The 17,053-nt window shown below is 36.8% G+C and overlaps 5 protein-coding genes across 8 annotated transcripts; 4 read left to right on the top strand and 1 right to left on the bottom strand.

Annotated features, from left to right (window-relative positions):
- The first annotated feature begins 1,848 nt into the window (after positions 1–1,848).
- LOC106298553 (uncharacterized protein C23H3.12c) lies at positions 1,849–3,667 on the top strand. The gene is made up of 8 exons (XM_013734692.1): positions 1,849–2,225; positions 2,440–2,504; positions 2,624–2,722; positions 2,808–2,855; positions 2,948–3,017; positions 3,112–3,183; positions 3,270–3,356; positions 3,437–3,667. Exons 1-8 carry the CDS (start codon positions 2,031–2,033, stop codon positions 3,578–3,580), a joined length of 780 nt encoding a protein of 259 aa, XP_013590146.1. The 5' UTR covers positions 1,849–2,030; the 3' UTR covers positions 3,581–3,667.
- Positions 3,668–4,460: 793 nt separating this feature from the next.
- On the top strand, positions 4,461–6,847 carry LOC106300983 (26S protease regulatory subunit 7 homolog A-like). Of its 2 annotated transcripts, XR_001262135.1 has the most exons (10): positions 4,461–4,652; positions 4,844–5,017; positions 5,078–5,155; positions 5,224–5,285; positions 5,407–5,551; positions 5,686–5,904; positions 6,000–6,181; positions 6,265–6,440; positions 6,513–6,740; positions 6,773–6,820. XR_001262135.1 is itself a non-coding variant. In XM_013737281.1 (9 exons), exons 1-9 carry the CDS (start codon positions 4,566–4,568, stop codon positions 6,668–6,670), a joined length of 1,281 nt encoding a protein of 426 aa, XP_013592735.1. In that variant the 5' UTR covers positions 4,461–4,565; the 3' UTR covers positions 6,671–6,847. The 2 variants fall into 2 exon arrangements, 1 of the variants encoding a protein (XP_013592735.1); XM_013737281.1 differs by having other exon boundaries at positions 6,513–6,847.
- A 1,228-nt stretch (positions 6,848–8,075) lies between these two features.
- LOC106300981 (peptidyl-prolyl cis-trans isomerase CYP59-like) lies at positions 8,076–9,736 on the top strand. Its single transcript, XM_013737280.1, has 9 exons — positions 8,076–8,163; positions 8,239–8,343; positions 8,425–8,582; positions 8,656–8,880; positions 8,953–8,985; positions 9,143–9,224; positions 9,328–9,400; positions 9,479–9,556; positions 9,636–9,736. The coding sequence occupies exons 3-8, from the start codon at positions 8,496–8,498 to the stop codon at positions 9,498–9,500; spliced, it is 522 nt and encodes a 173-aa protein (XP_013592734.1). The 5' UTR covers positions 8,076–8,163; positions 8,239–8,343; positions 8,425–8,495; the 3' UTR covers positions 9,501–9,556; positions 9,636–9,736.
- Positions 9,737–9,817: 81 nt separating this feature from the next.
- LOC106297538 (26S protease regulatory subunit 7-like) lies at positions 9,818–11,045 on the top strand. The gene is made up of 5 exons (XM_013733759.1): positions 9,818–9,955; positions 10,044–10,262; positions 10,360–10,541; positions 10,622–10,797; positions 10,870–11,045. The coding sequence occupies exons 1-5, from the start codon at positions 9,818–9,820 to the stop codon at positions 11,028–11,030; spliced, it is 876 nt and encodes a 291-aa protein (XP_013589213.1). The 3' UTR covers positions 11,031–11,045.
- Positions 11,046–11,714: 669 nt separating this feature from the next.
- Positions 11,715–14,003, bottom strand: LOC106296753 (F-box protein At1g53790). 3 transcript variants are annotated; one of them, XM_013732977.1, is made up of 4 exons: positions 13,922–14,003; positions 12,466–13,739; positions 12,290–12,375; positions 11,715–12,041 (listed from the first exon to the last, which is right to left on the bottom strand). In XM_013732977.1, exons 2-3 carry the CDS (start codon positions 13,632–13,634, stop codon positions 12,333–12,335), a joined length of 1,212 nt encoding a protein of 403 aa, XP_013588431.1. In that variant the 5' UTR covers positions 13,635–13,739; positions 13,922–14,003; the 3' UTR covers positions 11,715–12,041; positions 12,290–12,332. The 3 variants fall into 3 exon arrangements, with proteins under 3 accessions (XP_013588431.1, XP_013588432.1, XP_013588433.1); XM_013732978.1 differs by having other exon boundaries at positions 11,715–12,038; XM_013732979.1 differs by having other exon boundaries at positions 11,715–11,910.
- Between the last annotated feature and the right edge of the window lie 3,050 nt (positions 14,004–17,053).

The following is a 17,053-nucleotide window of genomic DNA, read 5'->3' as shown; positions in this document are numbered from 1 at the left end:
TTGACGCAGCAACCAGGAGACGGTGGATAACGATAACCGGGTTGTTTTAATTACCCGACCCGTATAATACAAATATTTGGCTAATGGGCCGCCTTAAGCTTTAGGTGGGACGTCAAACGGCGACGTGTTGGTTTGTGGTGGAGGGTAAGCACGAATCATAAACGGCCACGTCTCAGGGTCGTTCTACTTTGTTACCAGTGACCCGACCCGTTTCAACTGTCTAAACGGAGCATATTACAAAGATGGAAAGCTTTGTGAATTACTACTATTGGAGGGAAGCTACTAGCGAGAGAGAAGCCGTGGGAAGAAGATATTGCGCCGCCAGCGACAAGACTGATGAGGAAGTGGAGATTCATTTCAGACCAGATGATATTGTCATTGCGGTCGGAGACGTGTTCTATGCTATTGCTATTTGCTAATGTTGAGATGGGCGGATGCAGCCTGGACCCTGGTGGTCTTGTACCTCACTAGCACAAGTGCAAGACTTTGATTGAGCAATTGTGCTCACTGGCAAGATCTTCATTGCTCTTCATTTCAGCAGGCATGGATTTTTGAAGTTCTGGTATGGTGCATTTTCCACTTTTTTTTTTTTTATTACATGATAAGTTATTATGCAGTATGTTAGCTGAATGTGAGAACTATATGTTTGGTTTTACTACTACTCTTAAGTTCTCTGGTAGTGTGGTCACTGACAGTAAAAACTTATTCTTTTTTTTAATGTAGGCAAATTATGATCAACCAAATTATAGCATTGATGATATGCTACCATTTAGAAGCATGGCTATACTTTTGTGAATATATCATTGAACCTACAAATCTACTTAGTTTAGGCGAATTCCTTGGCCAAGTTTATTATTTGTGGATAAAGTATCAGCATAACAAAGTTTTAAACACATGTAACAACAAGATATTCGTAATAGCTCATCTTCTTTATCGCTTTTGAGATTCTAAGTAAACGTGTAGTTTTTTTTTTTTTTGTCTTTTCATAGTGGTTTTTGGTCAACCTCTTGTCATCGCTGAATATTAGATTACCCAGGAACCGTGCTAAGTAGTTTTCTCCTTGTTTTAGTAATGGCATTACAGTAATGCCAAGAATCCAAGTTGCTTTCACCCTATTCCTCAAGCTGCTGACTTGTCTCTACTGATGCAGATGAAAGCGAAACTGGTCTGCTACAGCCTACAGTCACTGTAATTGATCCTTAATGGGATGCATTGTTTGTTGTATAGACATGGTCTAGAGGGCGACTCACAGGTAACATCTTCTCTCTTCTCTTTTCCCTCTTTGTTTTGGGCATTTGAAAGAATGGAATCTCAACAAAATCATATTTTTTTTTAGGTGGAAGCAATTTGGACAAGACAATATGCACAATGTCAAACGTGTTCATTGGTGCCTCAGGTTCTATTTTTACAGAGAGGATATATCGTCATACTCAGAAAAGATAGGTTGCAACTGCCAAAACGAGCAGCCTAGCTTTGTAGCCGATCATTAAATAAAACTAGGAACAAAGCAGATTTACAAAATCTCGCGTCTTGTGAGTTCTCATCATATATAAACAATTTAGCTCTCTTTGTTTTTTTAGTAAGCATAGCTTATTATATCACTAGTGTATCATCCAATAAAGCCTAATATAATCTGAGATTGTTCCGAGTGATGTGTGAGTTTCTAATTGCCTCAGTCCTTATCCAAATGGCTAATGATTTTAAAACTAAACACTAAAAGCATTTGCTAATTGCTTATATAATCTGTCATTATCATATCAACTCTGATCCACAATCTCATAAAAGACAATTGTTTATGTATTACATTTTTTTTTTGTTCAACAATTTATGTATTACATAAGAATCCATTGCATATTCGTGTGTGTATCTGTTCATTTATGAGACGCGCCGCCGCTTCTTCGACTCGGTTTAGTCGGTCGATAGCTATCTTTAAAGCTTCGATCTTTCCTTTGAATATAACAAAACTCACGTCCAGATGACAGATTGACCAGATCCTTACTAAAGATCGGAGCTTTCCCAAAAGTGTGATCATGAGAGCGAGATTGGTGGTGTTCCCGATCAAAGGGAGGAAGTGGTGTTTCAGCAGATCTGTTGATCCTTTCGCTTCTCAGACTCCCTCCGGTGTTACTCCGACCACTCTACGAGGTTTATGGAAGAAGTTATCGTCTGAGTCGAAGCCCATCAATGCCAACGCAGAGCTTCTTGTCGATTTCATCTCTGACAAGGTAGACGCTTTGAAACTCTTTTTTTTTCTTTTCTTTGTTTATATAAAGTGGACATACGCGTGTGTTTATGTGGCGCCTAGTGAGGTTTATGTATCTATTAGTGTAGTCAAGTTTGTGACCAATAAGCTTTTGTTTTGTTTCTGATCAAAAGTAGTAAAACAAGAAAATGGTATTTTTTTTTGTCAGTTTGATGAGTTTTTGTTGTGATGATTAGATGAACAAAGCGTGGACGGGTCTTGAGAAAGCGCCTGAAGGGTCAATGAAGAACAAGATTCATGGGTTTGTAAATTTCGCTTCGCTTCCTATTTGAGACGTATCTTGAGGCTTTGCCTTTGTTCTTCTATGTTTTGTTAGGTTTGTTGTTTTAAATGGTGGTCTCTGTGGTTATGGATGTATAGGTTAGGATTGAAGCTTCTGGCTCGTGTTAAGCCGTCTGAAATATTCTTGAAGTCTATATCTAAGGAGGTCACTTCCATACAAGTCTCTTATCCTCCTAGGTTCTATTCTCTCCCTCTCCTTCATGAGCATGTTCTGGTGAATACAGATTATTATTTTTTATCTAATCCATGTCAAATGTTTCAGTTTAGATCCTAGACTTGTACGCAGGAGACTACGCCACATTGCTTTGAGGTAAATTGCTTATTTGCTACCCAATGTTCTACGTTTTATGCATTGTTGATTTTGGGTTGAGAATCTCTCTTTTTTTCTGATTGGATCTCTAGTGGAACAATCCTGCACAAGAAGTACCTGATTGGTTCAGTAACTTTGCTTCCATTGACCAGTGCATTTATGGTATGTACGTACATGAAAGCCTTAGCTTTTCGGTTTAGTTTCTTCAAAATCTCTCATAAACCAACAAAGCCTTTTGTTGTTTTATTCCATTTAGGTATTGCCATTACCAAACATTCCATTCTTCTGGGTCTTATTCCGCACATATTCCCACTGGCGAGCTCTTCAGGTCTGTCATGTCCTACTTCCCGGTACATAATCCCATTATCATAAAAAGGTTTTATATAGAGACAAGATCACCTTTGGATATTGCAGGGAAGCGAGCAGCTGCTTAAGCTCCTCCCAAACCAAACTGATGATGAAAGCAATAACAACAAGAAGAAGCCTCAATCTCCCACATGTGTAAGCTTGTTGTACTCAACAAGAACAACTCAAATGTTCTATTCTTGTTTCTTATTTTGTCTTTGTTTCTCATGAAACAGGTTTTTCTGCCATCAGAGGAGCTATGCCAGCTACTTGGTGAAGCTAGCGAGGAAGGATGGCTTAGTGAGGAGACCATAGTAGAGATTTGCAAATTATTTCATCTCAATAAGATTGATGTTCTTAAATATCGCAATCTAGTCTAACTCGTTTGTTTTGCTTGGAACAAATTTTCAGATGTTTGAACCTAATTTACGCTCCAATTCTTTTTAAGTGTTTTTCTTTTCTGTTCACTGGAACTTCTGGAAAAGATCTTTGTTACTTGGAAACCGTGGAATTGTCAAATTTGCACTAGGAAAAGGAAAAAGAAAACATAACAACAAGCTTCGTAACCATCAAAGCAAAGAAACAAGTAAAACTTTGGATTTAGAAAAGGAATCTAAATGGAAAATAAAATTTTAATACAGCAATTTTGATAATTACATTTATATGTTAGTAAAAAAAATTGTTCAGAAATTAGCAGTAAAGAAAATTCAATTTTATTTTCTGTGTAAAGTTAAACGAAATAAACATAAAATATATACATTTTAAATCTAATTCGACTAAATAATACTAAAATAAAAAAATTAGAAAAATAATACAATTTTTGTTTGTTTCATAATTATTAATTTATAATTTATATGAGACTGTTTATCTAAGGGCAATTCTCTCAAATAGATTTTTTAAGTTTTTGTCATAAAAATTGATTTAAAAAATTAAAATGACGAAAATAGCATTTTTTATTTTGAAAATTTTAAAATCGTTTTTTATTTTTTTAAATTTAAAATCATATCTCTAAAATTTCAGTCCTCAATTCTAAACCCTAAACCTTAAACCATAAATTTTAAATATCATTCTTCAATTCTAAGAGCATCTCTAACCCCTCCATTTCATAGTTTATGCAAAATGGCGTGGGAAATGGAGATGCACTGAATGCTAAACTCTAGGGAATTTCTCTGAATGCTAAACTCTAGGGAATTTCTCTATGTTTAATTCTAAAAAACATTAATTTATCAATTTTTATATATTTTAAGTTAGTATATCTTCAGTAGACTCACTAGAAGAGAGAGCTTCTCCTCCGAATATTTTCCTCTCCGGCAAGACAACTTGTGAACTCAAATCGCATTTACGTGTGAGATCTCCGGATCGAAGATGTCGAGAGATATCGAAGATGAAATCAGAGACGAGAAGAACCCTCGCCCACTTGACGAAGATGATATCGCTCTCCTCAAGACTTATGTAAAGCCTCCTTCTCCCGACCCTTGATTCACAGTAGAGTATTTTTTATTTCTTAGATCATGGGAGATTACGGATCCAGAGTATCTTATAGTTTCCGGACCATTCCTAAGCCAATTTGATGTTTACTCCCGAGCTAAATTCCTTCTTTGACGAGCCTGATTTAGTCGTACTGATATTGATGAATGTGATAGGGGTTAGGGCCTTACTCTGCACCGATAAAGAAAGTAGAGAAAGAAATCAAGGAGCTCGCCAAGAGGATCAACGATCTCTGCGGTATCAAGGAGTCTGATACTGGTTTAGCTCCTCCCAGTCAATGGGATCTCGTTTCTGATAAACAGATGATGCAAGAGGAGCAACCTCTCCAGGTTTTCTTTCTTTCCTTCTTTTACAACACTCACATTTTCTAACTTTTAATTACTGTCCAGGTTGCTAGATGCACAAAGATTATTAGTCCAAACACTGAAGACGCCAAGTACGTCATTAATGTCAAACAGATTGCTAAGGTACATTCATTTCCAAACCTCATTTTTTTCCAGTTTTGGTTTATAACTGGTTTTGTTCGTGACTGCAGTTTGTCGTTGGCCTTGGTGATAAAGTGTCTCCCACTGACATTGAAGAAGGCATGCGCGTTGGGTGTGTTCCCTGCTTATCAACTCACTTTTTCTCTGGTTTATTCCTTCCTTCCTTCTTGTATCCCCTGTTATGGTTCCTAACTTACAAGAAAAACATTCCGTGTTTGATTTTGTACTTGCAGAGTTGATAGGAATAAGTATCAGATACAGATTCCTCTGCCTCCCAAAATCGATCCTAGTGTCACCATGATGACTGTTGAAGAGAAACCTGATGTTACTTACAATGATGTTGGTGGCTGCAAGGAGCAGATTGAGAAGATGCGAGAGGTCCGTTACTGTACTTTGTTTTCATCCTGTTTTCATTATCTTATCTCCTCACCTATAGTTATAACCTTATTGGTGTGTTATAATTATTCAAGGAAGCCAATTGTTAAACGTTTTTATCTCTTTGTTGATTGTAGGTCGTTGAACTGCCAATGCTTCACCCGGAGAAGTTTGTGAAGCTTGGAATAGATCCTCCCAAGGGCGTTCTCTGGTACGGTCCTCCTGGTACCGGCAAAACCCTTCTCGCTAGAGCTTTTGCCAACAGAACCGATGCTTGCTTTATCAGGGTTATTGGCAGGGGGCTTGTTCAGAAGTATGTCGGCGAAGGAGCTAGGATGGTTCGTGAACTGTTTCAGGTAATATACTGTCAACTTTCCTTCTTGCTACCTGTGTTTTTGTCTAGCCAACGCTGCTATATTCTGAAATGTCATTTACCATTCTCGCTTTGCAGATGGCACGGTCCAAAAAAGCTTGCATTGTGTTCTTTGACGAAGTTGACGCCATTGGTGGTGCTAGATTTGATGACGGCGTAGGAGGTGACAACGAAGTCCAGCGTACTATGCTTGAGATTGTGAATCAGCTTGATGGGTTCGACGCACGTGGTAACATCAAGGTTCTTATGGCAACAAACAGGTCCACAGTCTCATCACCATCCTTGAGTAAACTACACAACACATTTATACCGTTAGACTCATTGGTTATTTCTGTTATTCCAGGCCTGACACGCTGGACCCTGCTCTTCTACGTCCTGGACGTCTTGACCGTAAGGTTGAGTTTGGTTTGCCTGATCTGGAGAGCAGAACACAGATCTTCAAGATTCACACAAGAACCATGAACTGCGAGAGAGACATCCGTTTTGAGCTCCTTGCTCGCCTCTGCCCAAACTCAACTGGTAACCCGTCTCCGATATACTATTTTCTTCTCTTGTGGTTTTGTGTAATCTTCTTCTTCTTCTTCTTGCCAGGAGCTGATATCAGGAGTGTGTGCACTGAAGCTGGAATGTATGCAATCAGAGCTAGGAGAAAGACGGTGACTGAGAAAGACTTTCTGGATGCAGTGAACAAAGTCATCAAAGGTTATCAGAAGTTCAGTGCAACCCCCAAGTATATGGTTTACAACTAGTAAGAGATATATGAAAGTAGTTTTACTTTCTTCACAAGTCTCCTTAGACTCAGAAACGCTCTCTGTCCTCTGTTTCTATATATCTGCAGCAGCACTTGGTTTTGTTTGTTCCTGTGACTATTGTTTTCTTCTGACACTTTTTATTTTTGCAAGTCAACTTCCTAATAAATTATGAACAAGGCCCAGATGGAACTTACATGTAAATGTAATCAATCGAGCATTAGCTTTAGTAGCTGGAAAGACCCGAAGGATAGTTAATAGCCCTAAGTCAAAGCTAAATATTTCATTTGGTTATTAAAAATTCAATGTGCCTACGTGGATACTGTAACCTTTGAGAGAGTAGCGCTATGTGGGTCCCTTACCTCTTACAACCGCGTCAAACAGTTTTTAGATATTTACAGAATAGCCTCTAACGTTCTATATTTACAAAACGGAACGAACATAAAATAAAATAAAAAGAAATCAAAAGCGCAATAAATTTTGAAATCCGAAGATTCTGAAAGAGACGAAGAACGATTCGCGGTAAAATGTTCACTCAACTCATCTTCATCATCGTCTTCTTAGCTTAATTTCTCAAAATCAGACTCAGATTTGCTCTTTTTTTTGTGATTTGAGGAGATATTCTCAGTTCGCAGATCTGGTTCGTGCTCGGAGCTCTCTCCTCCGGTATATTTACACCTCACTTCTTCTCCGCATCCATCTTGCGCTTGAAATTTCGACATAGGAAGTATCCGAACTTCCGTTTCGGGAGGGAGAGAGAGAGATCTCTCGGGACTATGTTTCCGTTTGAGCGAAACCATTATCTATCTGTGTGATGTCGAACATTGAACTCTGTGATCTTTCATGAATTATTCATGTATTGTTGAAGTTTCTAAATAAGATTAGGTACACGTCTCCGATCTTCTTCTATCGATTAGGAACGAAATGATCCTCTGTATGATGTTCTAACGTTGAACTGTATGATTACTCTCCATATTTTATATGTGTGCTATTGATTCTTTTGCATGATGATTGATGAATTGCTACTTCAGATGTAGAATTTTCCATCGTTTTTTGGATGTAATCGTGTCTTTGCTTGTAATTTCCATTTGCGGATCCGAGTTAACGCTCACTCTATTGCGTGCGTACAAGTAAATTTTAGTCATCTTGTACCTTCTGCATGACTTGCCTGAGTCAGATTTTTTTTTAATCCAGGTGGTGTTCATTGGCTATTAGTGATCACTGGACATTTTTCATTTCCATGGCGAACTCCTCGTTTAGAGCTCTATTACTTTTGATTGTTTGCTTGTTTTGTACAAATAGCTACAGAAAGTTCCCTAACTAGATTAAGAATTGCTACAGAAAGTTCTCTTATACACAACTGATGTGATGTGATGTGATGTTCAGTGCATAAAGATGTCAGTCATTATTGGGACCACTGTTGGTGACTTGTTGATTGATCTGTTCATCGAGAAATGCCCAAAGACCTGCCTGAATTTTCTGAAGCTATGCAAGTAAGGGTGTTAGTAAAGTGCTTTTTTTAACAATTTTTAGTATTGTAAAGTGTTTGAACTTTATGTTTTCCTCAGGATCAAATATTACCATAATTATCTCTTCCACACGGTCAATAAAGATTCTATAGCAGTGACCGGCGATCCAACTGGCACAGGAACCGGTGGTGACTCTATTTTCAAGTACTAAGTCTTCTTTTTTCTTGTTTTCTTTCTTCATTCTCAATCTTTTTATCTACTTATTTCTCTTGCTATGTGTTTTAGATTACTTGATGATGCTGAGGGTGAGCAGTTTTTCGATAATGAGATTCATCCAGACTTGAATCACTTTGGGAATGGCCAGTATGGGAGCAAATCAGAATGCATCTCAGTTCTATATCACTCTGTGTGATAATTTGCATTCCTTTGATGGGAAGCACACTGTAAGCACTCATATATTTTTTGTATTCTGTTTTGTATATAATACTGTCTTCATACCATTTTCTATTTTTTCAGGTGTTTGGCGTGGTGGTTGATGAGGGTCGAGACACTATGTCTCAGTTAAAAGAATCTTCCGTTAATAAAGAACACAGGCCTTATAAACCTATTATGATCATTGGCATGGAAATCATTGATGATCCGTTTGATGATCCTCCCAAGCTGGCTCAGTTGATACCTGTTTCAACTGATGAGGAAGGTGATTCTGTTTCAACTGGTGGTTCAACCGATGAGGAACATGAGGTTATCACTGTCGATTTGTGTTATTTGCATCAAAATTTCAGTGGCTTGTTCTGACCTTCTTTCTCTTTGCAGTTACGAGTTTGCCTTTGGAATCAGAAACTTAAGGTACATCATCGATAGTTTCAGTTTTGTTGTGTAACCCAGCTAACAGCCCATATGAGTAGTTCACGTAGAAAAATTCTTAATCATTCGTACATGTATCTGTTCTCCCTCCATATGTTTTGTTGCTGACCGATCTTTCATAACTCTCATTCCTTTGCAGGGGTCAGGGCCTTACTCTGCAGCTATAAAGAAAGTAGAGAAAGAAGTTGAGGATCTCGCCAAGAAGATCAACTATCTCTGTGGTATGTTTGCACTCTTTGTTGCTGAAGCGTTTGGCTTACTTTGATCAATGACTTGTGCTTACAACAGACACTACTAAAGTGAAGCTTTTCACTTTCATTTCAGATACCGATACTGGGTTAGCTCCTTCCAGTCAATGGGATCTCGCATCTGATAAGCGGATGATTAAAGAGGAAATGTAGGGTTTTTTTCTATCTTCTTTTCTTCTCTAACGGGTAACTTCTAAGGGGTTATGGTAAACGTTCTTACTGTCCAGGTTGCTAGATGCACAAGTGTGATTAGTCCAAACACTCCAGACGCCCAGTATGTCATTAGTTTCAAACAGAGAGCTAAGGTACATTGTCTCTGCATAACCAGTTATGTGTAGCCTTCTTCCGATTTTTGGTTATAACTGGTTTTGCTCTTGACTGCAGTTTGCCGTTGGCCTTGGCGATAAAGTTTCTCCCTCGGAAATGCAGCTTGTCGTTGGCCTTGGCGATAATGTTTTTACCACTGACATTAAACAAGGCATGCGCGTTGGGTATGCTTCCTGTTTTCTCTGGTTAATTATCAGTTCCCTCTCTCTCTTCTCATATACCACTCTCCACTTCGACTTATGAAGAAGTATCAGATACAGATTCCTCTACCTCCAAAAATCGATCATCGTGTGACCATGATGACTGTCGAAGAGAAACCTGATGTAACATGCAATGATGTTGGTGGCTGCAAGGAGCAGATTGAGAAGATAAGAGCGGTCTGTTACTGAACTTTGTCTTCTCTCACTACCTAAAGTTATAAACGTTTTCAATGATTAGAAAAGTTGTTGTCTTTGTTGATTGTAGGTCGTTGAACTTCCAATGCTTCACCCGGAGAAGTTTGTGAAGCTTGGAATAGATCCTCCCAAGGGCGTTCTCTGCTACGGTCCTCCTGGTACCGGCAAAACCCTTCTCGCTAGAGCTGTTGCCAACAGAACCGATGCTTGCTTTATCAGGGTTATTGGCAGTGAGCTTGTTCAGAAGTATGTCGGCGAAGGAGCTAGGATGGTTCGTGAACTGTTTCAGGTAATATACTGTCAACTTTCCTTCTTGCTATCTGTGTTTTGTCTAGGCAACAACGCTACTATATTCTGAAATGTCATTTACAATACTCGCTTTGCAGATGGCACGGTCCAAAAAGGCTTGCATTGTGTTCTTTGACGAAGTTGACGCCATTGGCGGTGCTAGATTTGATGACGGCGTAGGAGGTGACAACGAAGTCCAGCGTACTATGCTTGAGATTGTGAATCAGCTTGATGGGTTTGACGCACGTGGTAACATCAAGGTTCTTATGGCAACAAACAGGTCAGTCTCATTACCATCCTTAAGTAAACTACACAACACAGTTATACCGTTAGACTCATTGGTTATTTCTGTTATTCCAGGCCTGACACGCTGGACCCTGCTCTTCTACGTCCTGGACGTCTTGACCGTAAGGTTGAGTTTGGGTTGCCTGATCTGGAGAGCAGAACACAGATCTTCAAGATTCACACAAGAACCATGAACTGCGAGAGAGACATCCGTTTTGAGCTCCTTGCTCGCCTCTGCCCAAACTCAACTGGTAACCCATCTCCGATATACTATTTTCTTCTCTTGTGGTTTTGTGTAATCTTCTTCTTCTTCTTCTTGCCAGGAGCTGATATCAGGAGTGTGTGCACTGAAGCTGGAATGTATGCAATCAGAGCTAGGAGAAAGACGGTGACTGAGAAAGACTTTCTGGATGCAGTGAACAAAGTCATCAAAGGTTATCAGAAGTTCAGTGCAACCCCCAAGTATATGCCCCATTACGTTTAGAGAGAGAGAGAGAAAGCGACTTTACTAATGTCCTACAACAAATAAAACTTAGAAAACACTCGTCACCCTTTGTGTCTCTCTTACACTCGATCTCTCTTTTGCAGTACCTTTTTCAGTTCCAGTAACTCCGTTGTGTTCTACAATAATGTCCGATACTTTTTGATTCCTTAAATTCTCATTTTAGTCTTATTATGGACTATATATGAACCTTTACCTTTTTTTATGGAAACCTCATAACTGAGTGTGGCAACATGCATCAGACTCCGGCATTTTCTTACTTGGTATCTTGGCTTCCTCTAAGCTGAAGTTTGCTGATTTGTAACCCTTTACTAAAAGGATCATAAACAAGCTTCACTGGCGGACTATTAAGTTCTTGTCCTATATGCTGGAAAAATTAGGCTAATCTCATTAGTTGTCTACATACTGGTGAATTTCTGGAGCCAAGTAACTGTCGTGCCAAAAACGTTTTAGGCAAAAGTTGATTCCCTGTGATCTGATCATCAGGCTTGGAAATATTATATACATATCATATTATCATATGATCTTACAAATTTATTTTGACTTGTTTGAAAAAGTATATGTACATAATTTGACTTTTGACGGGGTTCTTAATTATTTAACTTGAATTAATTAGAATCGAATCTTGATTTTTTTCTTAATTACGTTATATATTAGTATACAAAATGATATGAACTTACTAGTTCAAATAGCCAAACAGAAAGTATTATTTACAACAAAATAGATATATGTATATTATTAGAAAATGAGAATACATATAACTGGAATATGTCTAAACATGCATAAGCAATCTTGGCGGGTCTAAATAGGCTTGGTGCACTGTATTTCACTCCCAAGGCATTGGCTCTTCAAACATGCTCTTCTGTTACGCAGTGACAAATTTTGTGTGAAAGAAGAAACGAAATTTTGAAGATAAAGATATATAATAATGCGTAGTGATGCATAAGCTGGCACAATCCTCTCTTTATTTGAAATGATGGGCTCCGCTAACTACTGCATAGTGAATATCGCATGGTTATGAATACAAAAGTTAAACATACTCACTAAAACACAGCATATAATAAGATATATAGTGCATTGCTATTTGTCCTTCTATGAAACGACTAGCTTACTAAAGATCCATACATATTAGTAAGTAGTCTTCTAAGCGTTTGAGTTGACCATGGGAGCCTTCTCAATTTATTCAGATTTTCTCTAACCTACCACTATCTATGTTCCAGGGGGAGCAACAGAAAAGTTACCTTGCTTGCTCCAATTCCATATTCGACTTGAAATAGCCTCCGTTTAAGAGTAAATGTTTGTGTTAACTCCTTTGTCATACTCAGTCCTTCAAACAAACAAAAATGGAATACAGACACTAATCAAATGAAATACTGAAAAAGACAATGCTTTAAAACAAAAGTTGATCAAGACTTACATATGTTTCAAATTCTCAGCATAGTCTAGAGAAGTGTAAACTCTCGCACGTACAAACCCTTCCAGACCTTGGATTAGAACTCTTATGAAAGTGTTGCCCTTGGGATTGTAGTAATAAATGCAAAATGGATGAAGCAGATGCATCGTGGCCAACACAACTTCACCTCCAGATGTCACTCCAACAATGTCCAAGTCAGAACGACCAACTATGTTGTTCCACAAAGGAGGTATAGTGTAGACACATTTGGACCATTTACATTTTCCAGCATCCTCAAGAACCCAAGACACAAGACATCTTGGATTCGATAATGTAAACTGGAGGGCACCTAATTTACCCTTGTAGTTGATCAAAGTACAAGCACAAGTCATAAACATGCATAGATCTATGTTGATAAAGCTAAACTTCTCGGACCTGACATCAAAGCAGACTATCGTGGAAACCCTTGTCCCCCAATCAAACCCAGCTGAATAATACAAAATACCATCAATGCATATTCCATTAGATTTAGGATAATGGGGTTTGCATAGGGTTGTTCTCCATAAATGTTTTTTATTATTCCCCAATGTCAGAATTTGATGGTCATCAGACGTATTTGGGACATCCTCAAACTTGACGCACAATACTTTGAACTGTTTGTTGATGGGATCATATCCTAAAAAAGGTATCATCTGGATATTAATGTTCTTGGATTTCACCTCTGGTAAGAATATTGACTCTCCTGTGACGGGGTTACTAACAACTATAGTATCTACTTTTCCCTTATCTTGACGACAGATGAATCCCCCAAGAGGAGAACCAACTCTAACTGAATAATCTTTGGGATAATGCTTGCGGTGAACATTATAACGAGCAGGTACAAGAGATGAATCATCACCCGGATTCCGAGGCTGAGGTGCAGAGAAGAAGAATATACTCTCCTTATTTTCAAAGGTGAACAAGAGTAGGGGTGGACGACACGGATACTTGGTCAGGAACAACTCGGTAAAACAAGGAAGGCTAAGTATGTATCCCCACAATCTCGATACGCAACAAAACCTTTTTATACTCTTTGCTGGAACTCTCGACAAAATCTCCATGACGAGATCGAATGGCAAATCTATTCCTAAGTTCGGACATTGTGTTCCTTGAGCTTCCAAGTAAAGCTGCCTTAGATTTTTCATGGGGCCCATACAATCACTTAAAAAGTTTACAAGTACGAGCAAAATCTTTGTAAGCCGTAACTGAACGAAGCAGCACCCAAAAATCTCAAAGACCAGCCAGATTCAAACTACAACCTAACAGTAATAAAAAAAAGTACAGAGATCAAAACTACAGTTACTACAGCGAATCAATTACACAAAAAATTAAGACCTAAATTTTGATGTATTATGCATCAGTTATTTTCTTTTTTCATAAATAAAACTTTGTATTGTATAATCAACCGTAAACTGTGATAGAATTGATGAGAGACACGAACCTGAACAAAGTCGATCCAGAGAGAGATGCAGGGAGAGCTGGTTCTGAATATGATTTAGGTCTTATTTTTGTTTTATTTTATTTTAGGCTCCATGCGGCGTCCTTATTCCGACAAGCTCGGGCCAGTTATAAAGTTGGGCCTAATACACATGATTTCTTTGCTATCATTAAATTAGGCCTGAACAAACTTCGAGTTCTTTCTAATTTTTTTTGTGGTTATGATTAGAGTTCGATTGTTCGTAGTTTCTGTTTTAGGTTTTTGCTTTTGTAAAAACCCTATTTTATCCAATCAAGTTTTAGCTTTTAGTTTTTGTTTTTGTAAAAACCATTTCACTTGCCAATCAAGTTTTTTAACAAATAGATTCCCTAAAATTTAGAAAAACTAGTTTTTCAAAATTTCAACCAATTTGTGAAGATAAGCCAAAAACTAACTTTTGTGGGTTTTTAATATAAAAATAAATTTTGTTTATTTTGTATAAAATACTATATTTTAATTAAATAATAATTAAGTAAATAATATTTTCATAAAGATAAAATTTCCATACAATTTTTTTTTTATCATTTAACATTAATGTAAAATAATATATGTGTTTCATATATGTAAATAAATGTAGATAATTTTAGTATTAGTTGTAACCAATTACTTATTAATATCTATAAATAAATTATTGAATAATTTTATTATACATACTAAACAACAACTAAAAATTATAAAATTTAAAATATTTTATTAATACAATATTATTATATTAATTTGAAAAAATAGCCATTCAAGTTCTAAAAAACGAAAAATATTTTATGTAATAAAATTTATAAATAGTTTCAAAATTAAAAATATTTTATTTTTATTATTTATAGATATTTTATTAATTATATTTAAGTATAACACTTAAAAAGAAAATAATTGAAAAAATGGTAATATTTTTATTTTAAATAACAACCACTATATTTTGATAAATTAATGATAATTGTTTTAAAAAATATTATTTTAAAACAATGTATTGCTTATTTTGTAAAAAAAAACTAAAGAATACAACAAAACTAAAATCTAAAAACCAAAAACCAAAACCAAAAGCTGAAAATCAAAAACCAAAATCTAAAACCAAAATCTAAAACCAAAATCTAAAACCAAAATCTAAAACCAAAATCTAAAACCAAAATCTAAAACCAAAATCTAAAACCAAAATCTAAAACCAAAATCTAAAACCAAAATCTAAAACCAAAATCTAAAACCAAAATCTAAAACCAAAATCTAAAACCAAAATCTAAAACCAAAATCTAAAACCAAAATCTAAAACCAAAATCTAAAACCAAAATCTAAAACCAAAATCTAAAACCAAAATCTAAAACCAAAATCTAAAACCAAAATCTAAAACCAAAATCTAAAACCAAAATCTAAAACCAAAATCTAAAACCAAAATCTAAAACCAAAATCTAAAAACCAAAAACAAAAAACCAAAAACTAATTCCATAAGATTTGTTGATAAACACTACGGATTGGTTATGATTTCTTTTGTCTTATCTACTGTTGGTTCAATACAAACCACATGGAGGTGATCTTAGCTGCCGCCGTTCAGTATGAAGCAGACTTTGTCGGAAAGCTATGGGGAAGATTCTCTGTCAGGAGATGGAGTTGAGATGAGGATGAGAGTTCAGGCAACACTGAAACTGGAAAAAGCTATTCCCTTTAGTCACGAGATGGAAATTATTCAACTCAAGTTGCGTGATCAAGCTAGATACGACATATTGTTACAGTCACACAGCGGATTATTAAATACCCGTCGAGGGAACTTTTAATCCTTTCATTGTTGGGTAACTAAAGTTTCCATATTTATCTTCTTATTATATGATTTTGATTGCCTATAAGGTGCTTGAGTTATTGTCTACTTTTCTCATGTCTCAATCAAATAGTTGTTTCTCTGGTTTTGTTTTCTTCTGCTCAGTTTGGTGTTCATATTTTAAACAGATTATACTACACGAAATTGCGGCTGTGATCTCCCCCAAAAGCCTTTCACGTATAAATCGACACAGGAGGTGATATTTTGTGGGTTAGTTGTGCTTCTTGCAATGGCTGCCCTCAAACACAAAAGGTGATATTTTGTGATTTTCATGTTTTTTTCATTTTTAAATTCTCTTATTTGAGATTAATGTGTTGCTTTGTTTACAGGTTCAGTTGACTTACTTTGATCCAGGGAGCTCACTAACAACGACACCAATCTCATTTACCGACCAAAGATGCACACTACAAGAAAACAACGACATACTGAGGGAAAAAATCGTCGGTATGTCGTCGGAATAACGTTATTCCGACGACATACCGACGATTTTTTCCCTCAGTATGTCGTTGTTTTCTTGTAGTGTGCATCTTTGGTCGGTAAATGAGATTGGTGTCGTTGTTAGTGAGCTCCCTGGATCAAAGTAAGTCAACTGAACCTGTAAACAAAGCAACACATTAATCTCAAATAAGAGAATTTAAAAATGAAAAAAACATGAAAATCACAAAATATCACCTTTTGTGTTTGAGGGCAGCCATTGCAAGAAGCACAACTAACCCACAAAATATCACCTCCTGTGTCGATTTATACGTGAAAGGCTTTTGGGGGAGATCACAGCCGCAATTTCGTGTAGTATAATCTGTTTAAAATATGAACACCAAACTGAGCAGAAGAAAACAAAACCAGAGAAACAACTATTTGATTGAGACATGAGAAAAGTAGACAATAACTCAAGCACCTTATAGGCAATCAAAATCATATAATAAGAAGATAAATATGGAAACTTTAGTTACCCAACAATGAAAGGATTAAAAGTTCCCTCGACGGGTATTTAATAATCCGCTGTGTGACTGTAACAATATGTCGTATCTAGCTTGATCACGCAACTTGAGTTGAATAATTTCCATCTCGTGACTAAAGGGAATAGCTTTTTCCAGTTTCAGTGTTGCCTGAACTCTCATCCTCATCTCAACTCCATCTCCTGACAGAGAATCTTCCCCATAGCTTTCCGACAAAGTCTGCTTCATACTGAACGGCGGCAGCTAAGATCACCTCCATGTGGTTTGTATTGAACCAACAGTAGATAAGACAAAAGAAATCATAACCAATCCGTAGTGTTTATCAACAAATCTTATGGA

The sequence above is a fragment of the Brassica oleracea genome, chromosome C6 (assembly GCF_000695525.1).
Source record: "Brassica oleracea var. oleracea cultivar TO1000 chromosome C6, BOL, whole genome shotgun sequence".
Taxonomy (NCBI): Eukaryota; Viridiplantae; Streptophyta; class Magnoliopsida; order Brassicales; family Brassicaceae; genus Brassica; species Brassica oleracea.
This window is presented reverse-complemented; position numbering and strand designations above follow the sequence as displayed.